This window comes from Ceratotherium simum, chromosome 5, assembly GCF_057802395.1.
Source record: "Ceratotherium simum simum isolate JZ-2026a chromosome 5, ASM5780239v1, whole genome shotgun sequence".
In the NCBI taxonomy this organism is placed as follows: domain Eukaryota; kingdom Metazoa; phylum Chordata; class Mammalia; order Perissodactyla; family Rhinocerotidae; genus Ceratotherium; species Ceratotherium simum.
In genome coordinates, this window is record NC_141904.1 from 21,745,120 (window position 1) to 21,758,683 (window position 13,564).

A 13,564-nucleotide genomic window follows, 5' to 3' on the forward strand; every position below is an offset into this window, starting at 1 on the left:
ATTAGCTGTTGTCTTTACTAGAAAATAGTTGCTATATACAAAACAAATGTCCCCGATAAAGCAAGGAGACCAAGAAAAAATTCTTAAAGTTGTATTTTTAACAAAACATTAAAAATAAACTCACTCTTAGGATGGCTATTATTTTTAAAAAATAATAAAAAATAAAACAGAAAATAACAAGTGTTGCTGAGGATGTCAAGAATTGGAACTCTTACGCACTTTCAGTGGAAACATAAAATAATGTAGCTGCGGTGGAAAACAATAAGGCAGTTCCTCAAAAAATTGAAAAATAGAATTACCATGTGATCCAACAATTCCACTTCTGGGTATATACCCCAAAGAACTGAAAGACAGGTCTCAAAGAGATATTTCACACCCATGTTCATAGCAGCACTACTCACAGTAGTCAAAAGGTGGAAGCAACACGAATGTCCATTGATAGATGAATGGATAAACAAAACGTGGCATACACCTACAATGGAATCTTATTCAACCTTAAGAGGGAAGGAGATTCTAACATGCTACAACATAAATGAATCTTGAGGACATTATGTTAAGTGAAATAAGCCAAAAAGACAAATACCATATGAGTCTACTTAATGAGGTACCTAGAGTAGTCAAAACTATAAAGACAGAAAATAGAATTGTGGTTGCCAGGGGCTGGAGGGAGAGGGGAATGAGGAATTAACGTTTAACGGGTACAGAGTTTCAGTTTTGCAGATAAAAAGAGTTCTGGTGATGGATGGTGGCGATGGTTGCACAACAATGTGAATGTACTTAATAACATTAAACTGTATGCTTAAAAACTCGTACACGCTTAAAAACAGTTAAGATGGTAAATTTTATGTTATGTGTATTCTACCACAATTAAAATTTTTTTTTAAATTGTGAAGAAAAAGAAAAAAACTTACTTTGAAGACTTATTCTCAGTTTCTAAAGTTTCAGTTGCTGTACACACATGATCAAGTATGTATTTTCCCAAAATTAGTCTTCAGAAAAAAGAATATTCTTAAATTTGAGCTTCATAAAGCCTTCATAAAGTTTTTCATATTTCAGAGTACTCTCTCCACTACTTAGCTTTGAATAGCATAGTATTGACACCCAATCAGTGTTAATTTGAGATATTTATGGAATGCTTTGAGATATTTATGGAATATTTATGGAACCTACCAGATCAACTAAAAAAGAAAAAAAAAAGCAGGTAAATAAATCTAACAGAGATTTATTTATTGTATTTGGGGATGAGACCTCACAATTTCCAGTGTTAGGTGCTATGCAGACAAGACTTTCAAATATCACTTTTATGAGCAATAGAATTCATGATTACCGTGTGGAGACCATGAAAATATTCCTAGAAGAAAAATGAGGGAATGAGTTTTTGGAGCTGGAAATAAAATTTGCAATGACAGATTTCAAACACTGTCTTAAAAGTGGTTTATATTAAGACAGAAGTGAACACAAAATTCTCTAGAAAACTGGGGGAGATGTTTCCAAGAAGTGGTTCCAGTAATAAAGAAGAAACTGATATAGAAACTACATGGGAATAATTTTTAATAAAATGGTTTGATAAAATATGTTATAAAAAAGCAGAATTTCTAATTTAATGTATCATTTTACCTAATGAAAGACTTTAAAATGTTTATGTGTAACTAAATAAGTTAAATATCATAAGTAGACATTTGTCTAGTTCACCTGCATCCCTAAAAGTTCATTTATTCTAATTGGGCAAAAACATTTTTTAGGATGTTCTTATGAGAAAATTGGAATTACTGTATAATGGGCATATATGTTAAATTGTTTTGAGAACAAAATGTGAGCTTACTGTGTTGCTCATTCAAATATTAAGCTCTATCATGTTTAAAAATCAGCCTCCCATTTGCTCACAGTAGTTGCTTAAAGTTATCAATTATAACCATGACTCAATGGAAAGAACAATATCACCAAAATCTTTTCAAATGCTGGGCTGGTTCAAGTTATTTTATGAGAAATGGGAATAACAATAATAATGTTCTATTTTGTAGATGAAATGAGAAAACGTATACAAAACGTTTAGCCCTGTGTCTGGCACATATGAAGCTTTCAACGTACGTTAGCTGTGTTTGTTACTACTGAAGTTACATAACTATTTTTTGTGACCTTAGCTAATCTGACTAATTTAATATATAACTAAGGCTTTGATGTGTAAGCAATGCATACATCATTATTCAAACCACCACTTCATAATAGATAAATTTTAAAAATATATAGAATTCATGTGTTTGGAATGTTGTATTTTCCAAAGATGGCCACACCAATATCTCCATGCTCTTCTGCTATGTGACTTTGCCACTCCCCCATCAAGAGGAGGAGTCCAACTCCCCCCTCCTCAACCTCACCCCTTGAATCTGGTCTAAATTTAGTGACCTGCTTGTACCCAACAGAATGTGGCAGGCAAGTTACTGCCTGACTTCTGAGGCTCTCTCAGAAGCCTTGCAGCTTCAACCATGGTCTCTTGGAATACTCAGTCACAGGACGGACTCTCCCTATTTGGGTACTCCCTCTTAGACCCAACTGCCATACAATTCCAGCAAGGTCTGTCCTTCCACCATTCTAGTCAAGCACCAGACGCGTGAGAGAGGAAGCCATCTTGCAGTGAGTCCGTCTTGGCAGTGAGTCCTCCAGCCCCAGATGGCCTAGTTAGCCCAGCTCAGGCCCCAGACACCTAGCAAAGAGCCCCCTCACTGTTCCCTTTTCAGTTTCCCCACTCACAGCGTCCGTGAACGTACAGTAGTCCCCCCTTCTCACTTTCTGTTGTTTCCGTTACCCATGGTCAACTGCAGTCCAAAAATATTAAATGGAAGATTCCAGAAATAAACAATTCATAAGTTTTAAATTTCGGCCCATTCTGAGTAGCGTGATGAAATCTCCCGCTGTCCCGCTCCCTCCCGCCCCAGATGTGCATCATTTCTTCCTCCAGCGTATCCATGCTGTATAGGATACCCACCCATTTGTCACTTCCTAGCTGGCTGGGTTATCAAATGAACGGTCGTGGTATCTCAGTGCTTGTGTTCAAGTAACCCTTATTTTACTTAATAATGGCCCCAATGCGCAAGAGTAGTGATGCTGGCAATTCAGGCATGCCAAAGAGAAGCCATAAAGTGTTTCCTTTAAGTGAAAGGGTGAAAGTTCTCAACTTAATAAGGAAAGAAAAAAAATCGTATCCTGAGTTTGCTAAGATCTATGGTAACTTTTATTATAGTATATTGTTATAATTGTTCTATTTTATTATTGATTATTGTTCTTAATCTTTTACTATGCCTAATTTATAAATTAAACTTTATCACAGGTGTGTATGTATAGGAAAAACATAGTATATATAGGGTCCGGCACTATCCTAGGTTTCAGACATCCACTGGGGGTGTTGGAACGTACCCCCTTCAGATAAGGGGGGAGTATTGTAGCAAAATAATTGTTATTTTACGCCACTAAGGATTTTTTGGAGGGAAAGGGGCAGGGAGCAGTAACAAATAACTGGAACAATGAGTTAGTTATTTATCCTTATACTCTTTCAACTTGAACCTACAAATTATGGGCTCCATTCTGAAATTGTTCCATCTAGAGAGAGCTGTCAGCCACTGAGCAGACCAATCTGACCTGCTTTGCAGGGAAACAATATTAAAAGCCATTCAGAGGACAACACATTATGAAGTCACCTTCTCTTGTGAGAAATGAAATAAAAAGAAAATGAGACCCACTAGAGCTGTGCTGGCAGATACAGTAGCCACTAGCCACACGTGGCTACTCAGCATTTAAAATGTATGTCTTTAGTCCAAATTGAGATGTGCTGTAAGTGTAAAACAACACATTGAGTTTCAAAGATAGTATATTAAAAAAAGTAAGATATCTCATCAACTTTTATATTAGTTACATGTTGAAATGATTATATTTTGGATATACGGCGTTAAATAAAATATATTACTAAAATTAACTTCACCTGGTTCTTTTCATTTTAAGATGGCTACTATGAAATTTTAAATTATATAAAATTATATATGTCACTTGCATTATATTTCTAGCTCTGTACTAGAGGATCTTCATAAAACTTCTTGGTTTTAGGATGTTAAGACAGCAGAGAAGGGGGAGAAAATCATCTCCTGCCCTAGACAGACAAGAGCTTATTTATACTATTTGCCTGAAATTGGTATCAATGATCTTAAGAGGTTGGTCAGACCTTAAGTTATTCTCTTAACTTTGGCCAGGCTCATTGAACCACACACCAAGCAGAAAACTAAAATGACACTTCAAGGACATTTTAAAACATCATAAAAACAGCAAGGAATATTTTCACTACTCCTAAACAAAATAGCAAAAATCCGCAATTCACATTTCTGAATGTATTTCCAACATCTAAGACTGTTTACCGAGGTAAAATAAAGAGAGAAAGGTGAGCAATTCTCCCGCCAACATAATGAAAGAAATGGATCGGCTTGCATAAGTCTCAGCAGCTGCATTTTTCTCTGACTTCTGCTTATTTTCCAAGTTCATGCAGCTTCAATGTTCAGGATAATAAAACAATGTGCTACTCTAAATGGAGCAATGAGAACATTAATGCTTATATTTACCAGTAGTTTGAAGTTTGGTCCAAGGACCCCTCAAGTCCCCCAAGACCCCTTGGGAGGCGTTGCTCACAAAGTTAAAACGATTTTCCCAATTACACTAAAATGTTATTTCCTTTTTTTACTCTTACTCTCTCCCAAGTATACAGAAGAGTATTAAGAGGCCACATAGCAAGTGATATCACAACAGACTGAATACAGAAGCGGACACATGAATCTAGCTCTCTCCTAATAAGCCAGACGTTAAAGATATTTGAAAACACTTAAGACAATGCCACTCTTCTCACTAATATATTTTGTTTTAGAAAATATCCTTATTTTTCACAAAGGAATATGTCATTTATGTTAACATATAATGGGGTTTTTTGGTGTCATTTTGAAATAAAATAAATAATTTAAAATTCTCTCGGTTTTCATTTCTAATGTGGTAAATATCAATAGATAGAAGCCACATCAGCAAAAGCTCTTCGAGGTCCCCAATCATCTTTGAGAGTGTAAAGGTATCCTGAGACCAAAACGTTTGAGAACCAGTGGTATATACAAATCAACTTTACAATAGACACTTCTGGAAGAGTGGTTTTCTATAATTTAAAAGTAACTGAAAACCATGGGATTTTTAAATCCTTTTGGTATTTATACGATGTAATAAAAACGGTCCCTACCACATTCCAGTCCTCTAGCTAATAATCCTCTCTATATAAACACTTTTCTCCACAATCACATGATAGATAACTTTCCCTTGCCCAACACATTCCCAGGGACGTGTCCATGGTTATAGGCAGACCATCAGTGGGTAACTACAGCTCCACCATCTTCTCCCACTCAGGAAGGCATCTGAGTGACCTTGTTATAAGAATGGCCTTGGATTCTTTTCAATGGGTTTTGTTAAACCACTTACAACCGTAGCTACCTCATTTATAGTAACAAATTACCTACAATTTAGCTCATGATTAATAACCCCTGTTACATGCGTGCACATTAGACACAGACCACATTTTCAGTTATCTCAAATTCACTGATTAAAAAACAAAATGACCCTACTTCGATCCCTGCACGTCTTCTAGAGACTATATCTTTACACTTGACATTTGTTACAATAAATGGTTATTTTTAGATAGATGGCATACCTACTTTAAACGGCATAGATGAGAAAAACTTTCATGTCTTAAGCGCAATTAAGTATTGCTTATACTTGACCCATTTTACAATATTCCTTCAAAGAAAAAAATAAGACTCAATACTTACATGCCCACCTTCTTCACCAGGATAACCAGGTAATCCATCAGAACCCTTCTCTCCCTGAGAAAATAAATCAAAATAAATAATCTCTAAATTCTTCATTTCTCAAATCTGCGTGAAATAAAAATTGTTACTAATAGATACCCTTGTCTCACTGCGTTTACATTTTATTGAAATTCTAAGTGTTGGACATGATGTGCAGAGACATATAGAAACAAATATTCTTGGTCTGTGTTCAAGTGAAAACTTGGATACCTGTTTGTCTTCATAGTCTGTACATCAACGTATTTTTATTTTTCTAAAATACCTTTTTAAGCCATCTTATTGTGAAAATCCAAGCCAAAACTAGTTTCTACTTAATAGTTTAAGGAGAACTGTTAGTACTGTTAAAGAGGCCTTTGATCTCATTTTGCATAATGTCAGTAAGCAAAGATGTGACCGTCCATGATAAGAAATGGTTATCTATTTCTGTATGACTCAGCTATTTAGTCTCCTTTTTAAAAAAAAAAAAAAAATACTTCTTCTGAGATACCTAAACACACAAACCATTTCCTCTCAAGGAAGTTTGGCTTGCCATTTTACAGCCGGATGTGTTTATTTAGTCTAAAAACTGGTCAATGAGATATAGTAGCCGTAGTCTATTTGTAATCAACAAAGATATAAAAGGCAATCAACCACTTAATTCTAACAAGCAGAAAGAGCAGGGAAGTCAAAATCTCAGTGTTCTTGAGTTGCCAAAAAAACATGTCACGAGGTTCCCAAGCTTGATTTTCTGATTCTCCAGTCTGATATTAAAGAACAATGTGGGGGGTAGAAATCTAGTGCTAAGTCATAACTACAATTTATTTTTTAAAAAGTAACTATACACTTTATACAGTTCTAAATTAAGATTGATCTGCAAAGTCAGTAAGACCTCATTCCAACGACCTCATGGAAAACCTTACAAAGAGAGAACATAAAACGACGGGCAAAGCCAATGGATTGGACTCAACTTTACATGTGGATTTGTGATTATACCCCATCATAAAGCTATAGTTCCCGTGAGGATGGAACTCTGTCAGCCCTCTATGTCTGAGGACCATTTCTAACGAGATATTCTCCCTTAAAAGCATGAAGTAGTAATTTTCCTGTCAGTTAACCCTGGAATTGACAGAGAGAAGCAAATTAACCACTTGTGAACCAGTGACTGTGTCTTTCCTCACAATCTAATGCTATAAAATAGAATGTTAGATAGGAAGGAAAGAGGCATTGACTGCTGTAAAGAAAGCAGATGTTGGACAAGTGAAAATTTTGTAGACAGTGAAAACTTCTGTGCAGTGGTAGAAGATGTGAAAGGATTTTCAAATGAATGTAAGTAGGCAGCATCCAATAGTGGAAAGAATGTGAGACTTGGGGTCAAGTAAGCATAGGGGCTTAAACCCCAAAATGCCTCTTTGTAACTGTGTGACTTTGGGAAAGTGATGTTCCCTCTCTGATCCTCAGTTTCACACCTGTAAAATAACATTTACCTCAAAGGTTTGGTAAGAGGGTAGAATTAGAAAAGGTCTGTTAAAGACATAACACAGGGCCCGGTATGTTGTGGATAATAAAATGTCATCTCTCTCCCTCCCCCAGCCACACCCAAGGAATTCTCACCTTCCTGCCAGGGCTCCCGCCATCACCTCTGTGCCCATCTTCTCCAAAACACTTTGTATACATATTGCAGCATGTTCTTTCTACAATTGTGTCCTGAAAAACAGAATCCATATCACATATAGTTTTTTTCATCTGTGTTAACCTACATCATGTTATACACTAAAGAGACAAAATTCCCTCAAGTTTTAAAAAGTATTAGAATTAATAGACCTAGTGAAGGATGGTGTTAAAAAAAAATACTTACAAGTTGCTTCACTAAGATGCTTGGAAGAGATTGCAGTTTGACACTCAGGGGTTGGTTATATGCAAATCCTCTGCCAAATTCTAGCTCCTGGAGCTCTTCTAATTTATGCACACCTTCCAGGCCAATAATGAGGAGTCCAGAGAATCCTTTAAATTACCAACAGGTGGGCAATTTACTTGCATGTCTTTTGAATGGTCTGTCTTTTTCTCAGCCTCAGATATTCATCCGTCATCCCACCCTTCCCATATCCTTCACCTGTCTTGTCTCAAATTGCATTTTTGTTAAAATCAAAACTAGCTCATGGCAAGCCTTCTTAAAGAATTGGTCTGACATCTTTCAGGCCCACAAGCTAAGCAATTAGGTAGAACCACAAAGGACTCTCATAGCTCTCTGATAGCCCCTATTTCTATTTCATAGAGGATTTTCTTCTGTTATTGTATTAAGTTACATCCTTTTAAACCCATTCCTGAAATAGACTTGGTTTGCTCTTAGAAATTATGGCAGTCTTTGGGACTGTTCACAAATATTCTGGTTCTTCTACTTAAGGGCACAAGGTAGGAATTCACTTCTTTGAGAAAGTTATAAATTCTCATTAAGTTTAAATTCCTTACCTGTAAAAATATTATCTATCTCTTGAAAGTTAAAAGTGTCCATATGGCTTGCTCTAACCAATGAAATGTGAGCAGAAGTGACTTTCTTCCAGAAGTCACTCCCTGGGAGAAATTTTAAGAGCAATACACAGTTTGCCCCATTTCCTTTCCCCTGCCACAGGAATAGACCCTTCCTTTAACGTGGGTCCTTGAGTGATGAGCATGAGGCAAAGAGGAATGGGCATGAGGCATAAAATGAATACATTCTTGCTGGTTTAAGCTATGAGATTTGGAGGTTGTTTGCTATTGCAGCATAACCTAGCCTGTCCTACTGATGCAGGCACTGAAAGATCATCTAGATTTGCCCACAGAACACAGAACAAACGGACAAGAACACTTTTCAAATACGGCTAGAAATCATTGTTTGTAGAATTTCAGAACAAATATTACTGTTAATATTTTAAACGGTAAATTCACACATACATCAGCTTTTTGTTACTGTAAACAAGCTGCTTAACAATCTTGTGTTTAAAAATTATACACATATTCTTAATTATTCTTTAAAATAAATTCCTAGAAGTGGAATTGCCAACCTAGGACACAGGCAAAGTTTGCAGTCCTTTGTCATATACTCCCAAATCTCTTCCAGAAAAGTTGCAACATTTTAAACTTCCAGTGGCAATCTATGAGATAAATTCACTTGGGAGCAAGCTGTCATAAAAAATATTCCATCACATTGTTAACCAATGAAAAACATCGTCCCCAGAAGAATATACTGAACATACTCTACTGAGGAAGGAGAAGGGTGAAGAGTGCTTGAACAAGTCAAGTTGCTGGTTGTTCATCCCAAGTTTGCTTTAGAGCCTTTATGTGGCACACAGTAGGACCAGCCCGAGCAACCATGCACAGTCATACAGGCAGTGCTGCCCAAGCACACCCAGCTGAGGGAGCCGGTGGGTGCAGAAATCCAGCCAGCACGCCACTCACCGAGCCAGGCTAGGGAGTTGCGTCCACCCAGAGCATTGGGCATCTTTTTCAAATTTCACAAAGATGCCATATAGACTAACAGCCCTTGGAGATGGAGAAGGAGGAAGAAATAGGAAGCAAAAGAGGGAGGAAGGGCAGTGGAGAGAGCAAGGTCCAGCTTTACGATGACTCCAGAGTTTACGAAAAAGAGACATATGGACGCCTAGGTAGCCTAGAAGAGCAAACAACACCCACTCACCATGCAGGAAGAGTTGCACCTTCAGCCCTCAAAAGCAGGTGCCAGGCTGGTAATCAGTCAGTCCTGTCTCAGTCAGAGAAACCCTTGGTCAGTGTCAGGGATGTGGGGCCCTGGGGTCTCTCAGCCCTAAAGAGCCCCCTGATTTGTTCAAAGAGGGAGACTGGGCATCAGCCTCGTGGACACTGAGCTCCAACCACCTGGGTTAGCATACAGGAGCCTTAATAGGGTCCAGTGCCATCTGGAAATCTCACAGAGTGTCTCAGCCCCTGTGGGAGGAACGAAGCCACACAGGGCAACTCAGTGCACTCACCTTTGCTGCGGAGAAGCTCAGATGCATCCTTCAGCCTCTCTAAATCATCATCCAATCCATCTGTAAACACCAAAAGGACCTGTTGTTTATGAGAGAGAGGAAGATGAGGGAAGGGGAGAGCGAGAAAGGAATGGCAGAGGGAGGAGTGAGGAAGAGAGGAAGGAAAAGTAGAGGGGAAGGGGAAGGGGAACGAGGAAGATGGATGCTGTAAATTACACATTTCTTAAAAATTCAAGGGTAAGCTTAGCTTTTCTAGTTGTATCCAGCCTTTCACCCTGTTCCTTATTACCCATTCATTTGTTACTTTATTACACATTCATTTTTACTTCAACCTCCCCCTGCCAAAAAAAAAGTAAGTTTGAACGAGCTTAATGCATTCACTTCAAAATACCTTCCAAAAAGGTACTTTATCTTTATCTTCCAATATTCATCTTTATCAATGCAAAAATACCAAAATTCTAATGAATTCTCTACAATTAAAATGTGTTACCTTTAGTCATAGAAAAATTTAATTTAAAAAGTGAATTATATTAGTCAAGAAATAAATCCAGGGGCCAGCCCAGTGGCTTAATGGTTAAGTTCACGCACTCCACTTTGGTGGCCCAGGGTTTGTGGGTTCAGATCCTGGGAGCAGACCTACACACTGCTCATCAAGCCATGCTGTGGAGGCATCCCACATACAAAATTGAGGAAGATTGGCACAGACGTTAGCTCAGCGACAATCTTCCTCAAGCAAAAAGAAGAAGATTGGCAACAGATGTTAGCTCAGGGCCAATCTTTCTCACCAAAAAAAGAAAGAAAGAAATCCATTGATTGAAAGAAAAACTAAACGTAACTTTCAAAATTTGGGGTTGTCATTTCCTAATAGACGTCACATGAGATCTTTCCAGCTCTGTGGACTTTTGTGGGTGTATAGTTCTGGGGCACCAGGAAGAGAGGAATGGGCTGCACTAGCTAGCTAATGCTGTCACTAAAGACGGTTCAAGGTGATGACTAGAAAAGTAATGACCCTACTCTACATGGCAGTGAGTGACCATAGGAGCTAAGGAGTCTTAAAATATCTTACAAGTTGTCTTTGGAATGAATTTATTCAGTGGAAGAATCTGGATCACTAAACTGTGGGCAGCTTGAGGGCAGGGACTTTACCCTTTTTTCCCTACTGGCATTATTCAGCATAGAGCCTCTAGGCTTAGTAAATATTTGCTGATTGATGAAAACACATCTCTTGTTGGTCTTTACCGGGTTACACTATGTAGGATCTCTAGTGAACAACAGTTTAGTTGGCCTCAGTCACAAAAGCCTTATCCCTCCAACCCTGCCTGATGGCCCCGTGACATGGGTTCTCAGCATTTATTACCTTCACTTTAGCAGAAGAGAGGCGAATAGCATTATCTCCCAGGGACTGCAAAAAATCCACATCCATATGGTTGCTCTTGGCAGCCTGATGAACCAAGAACTTCTGAATGATCTCATCACTGTACTTCTCAAAGCCTGAGTCAAAGATAAGCTGCCCATTGGAGCCAGGAACCAAATAGCGGAACATTGTGTTGAACTGCCCAGGAACGCTACAGCTGATGTTGGAAAGCAAGGCCAGCTGTTGCATCAGCTCTGGCAGTAACCCTTGAAGCTTCTGCTGAACTTGCCTTGTGGGAGTGGAGATATCAATTCCTAAGGACAAATCTATGCTGCAGCCTTTGAAGGTGGAGGAGAAGAAAATCAAATTAGTCATCTATGGAGGCATGACCAAGCCCAGAAGATATCAGCCAAGCTGGCCCTGAAAGAAGAGCCCCCAGCCAACCCACAGGAGTGGAAGCTAAATAATGGTTTTGTTACACAGCAAAAACTAACTGATGCAATATATACTGTTGTTACACAGCATATATTCGATGGTTTGTTACACAGCAAAAACTAACTGATGCAATACATACTGTTGTTACACAGCATATATTCGATGGTTTGTTACACAGCAAAAACTAACTGATGCAATACATACTGTTGTTACACAGTATATACTTGATGATTTGTTACACAGAAAAAACTAACTGATGCAATATACACTGTTTCATACCTCTACACCACTGCAGATTCTATTCCCTCCACCTGAAGTGTCCTTTCTCATCTCCTCCTCCCCAATCTGACTAGCTCATACATGTCCTTCAAGGAGCAGTTCAAGTAACCCCCTCCCTAAAGCCCTGTCTGACTCATACCCCCAGCTCCTCAAGTTGAGTCATTAAATGCCCCTGCATGTCCATTGTTACTTTACTTGACCTTCTCTCCCACTAAACAAAGATTCCCTTATAGTAGGGATTTTGTCATCTTACTTTTCCCATGCCTAATACAGATGCTCATTAAATGTTTGACAAATGAACAAAGAAGAGACTATAAATGAGCCTTGAGTCTCTTTCAGCACCAGCTGTGCTATTTCCTTCTCTTCTGGAAGATTCTTTCCTCATTCACCACCCATGCATACACCGTGTTTCAGGCAAGCATATTAGAAAAGATCAACACTGACAATCACTCTCAATTTCTGTTTCTTCTGCCTGAAAATTTTTAAGCCCTCATGGAAGGGTGTAGCCAGAATTTGAAGGCCCTTTGATCTTTCAGGCTACACTCACCCTCTCACAGGTGAATAATAAGACCATCCACCAAATTCCACTGAGGAGGCAAAAGTTGATTGTCCATACCTTGATTAGACATTGACATACCTGGATTAGAATCTAGATGAATGCCTTAAAATATAACTTATTAAAATATAACTTATCAACCATAAAAGGGCCACAATTATTAACTACTTCTGGTCAAAAAGCATAGCTTGGGACTGTCCAGGGCAAGCCAAGACACGTGGACATTTTCTACTTAGAGCAGCACGCATTGGAGTATTTGGCTCAGAATTAATAAAAATAAAACTGCAGATATTGGGGGGAAATTTTGAGGAAAATAAGTAAATACTGGACCCTGCACTAATGAAAAAGATCATGGATAGTGGCTGCAAATTTCTCAGGGACCCGAGATTCAGGGCTGAGCCATGAGTTTTCAATCCTTTAAATATTATACTCCATGCTAGCTGGCCAGATATGTTTCTGGAATTGCCAAGACAGAAAATGCCTTCCCCCCTCCTTTCATATAAAACATCTTGGTTTTGCTTTGATTTTTTGAATCTCTAATTGAAATTCACCAAAAGAAGTTTTCACAGACATAAATCTCATTTCTATATCGGATCTAATTTCAGAAAAAAAGGAATTTCCTTTTTGCAGTATAGTATATTATTCCAACATTTCTAATTTACACTTTCACTAGGAACTTTTTCAGCTGGCTTTATTTTGTAATGAAGGATCATTTTCTTTCCCTGTTAATGGAGAGGGTTGAACCTTGCCAGATAACCTCTAAAGTCTTTATAATTCAGCTTTATTATTCTAGAATTCTAGAATTAATTAGGTTCCAGCCATTACTAATGGACCCAGTTAATTTTATCAAAAAAGTTAAAAGACAAAGCTAAAGATATATATAAATCCTAATTTACTACGTGGTGCAAAATGAATTGAAAAGAGAAGCTGGAATCCTGTATCTCTTCTCCTCCCCAGGATAATACCCAGGTGCATATAAACAACAACAACAAAAAAGAACTTTGATTCCTGAAAAATCTGAACTGCTCAGTGCAGTATATCCCATAATCCATGTTTATTTAAAAAATAATTTTACACATGCACTCTTTTCAATTGATTTCTG

At 38.0% G+C, this 13,564-nt stretch overlaps 1 protein-coding gene across 1 annotated transcript in view; it reads right to left on the reverse strand.

The window, feature by feature from the left end:
• Positions 1-13,564, reverse strand: part of LOC101394604 (collagen alpha-4(VI) chain-like) — an 88,354-nt gene that overhangs the window by 55,381 nt on the left and 19,409 nt on the right. The window contains exons 8-12 of the mRNA XM_087430575.1: positions 11,196-11,530; positions 9,839-9,917; positions 7,714-7,859; positions 7,470-7,562; positions 5,841-5,894 (exon numbers count right to left, since the gene is read on the reverse strand). Coding sequence (XP_087286701.1) covers positions 5,841-5,894; positions 7,470-7,562; positions 7,714-7,859; positions 9,839-9,917; positions 11,196-11,530 — 707 coding nt within the window. The remainder of the gene's footprint in view (positions 1-5,840; positions 5,895-7,469; positions 7,563-7,713; positions 7,860-9,838; positions 9,918-11,195; positions 11,531-13,564) is intronic.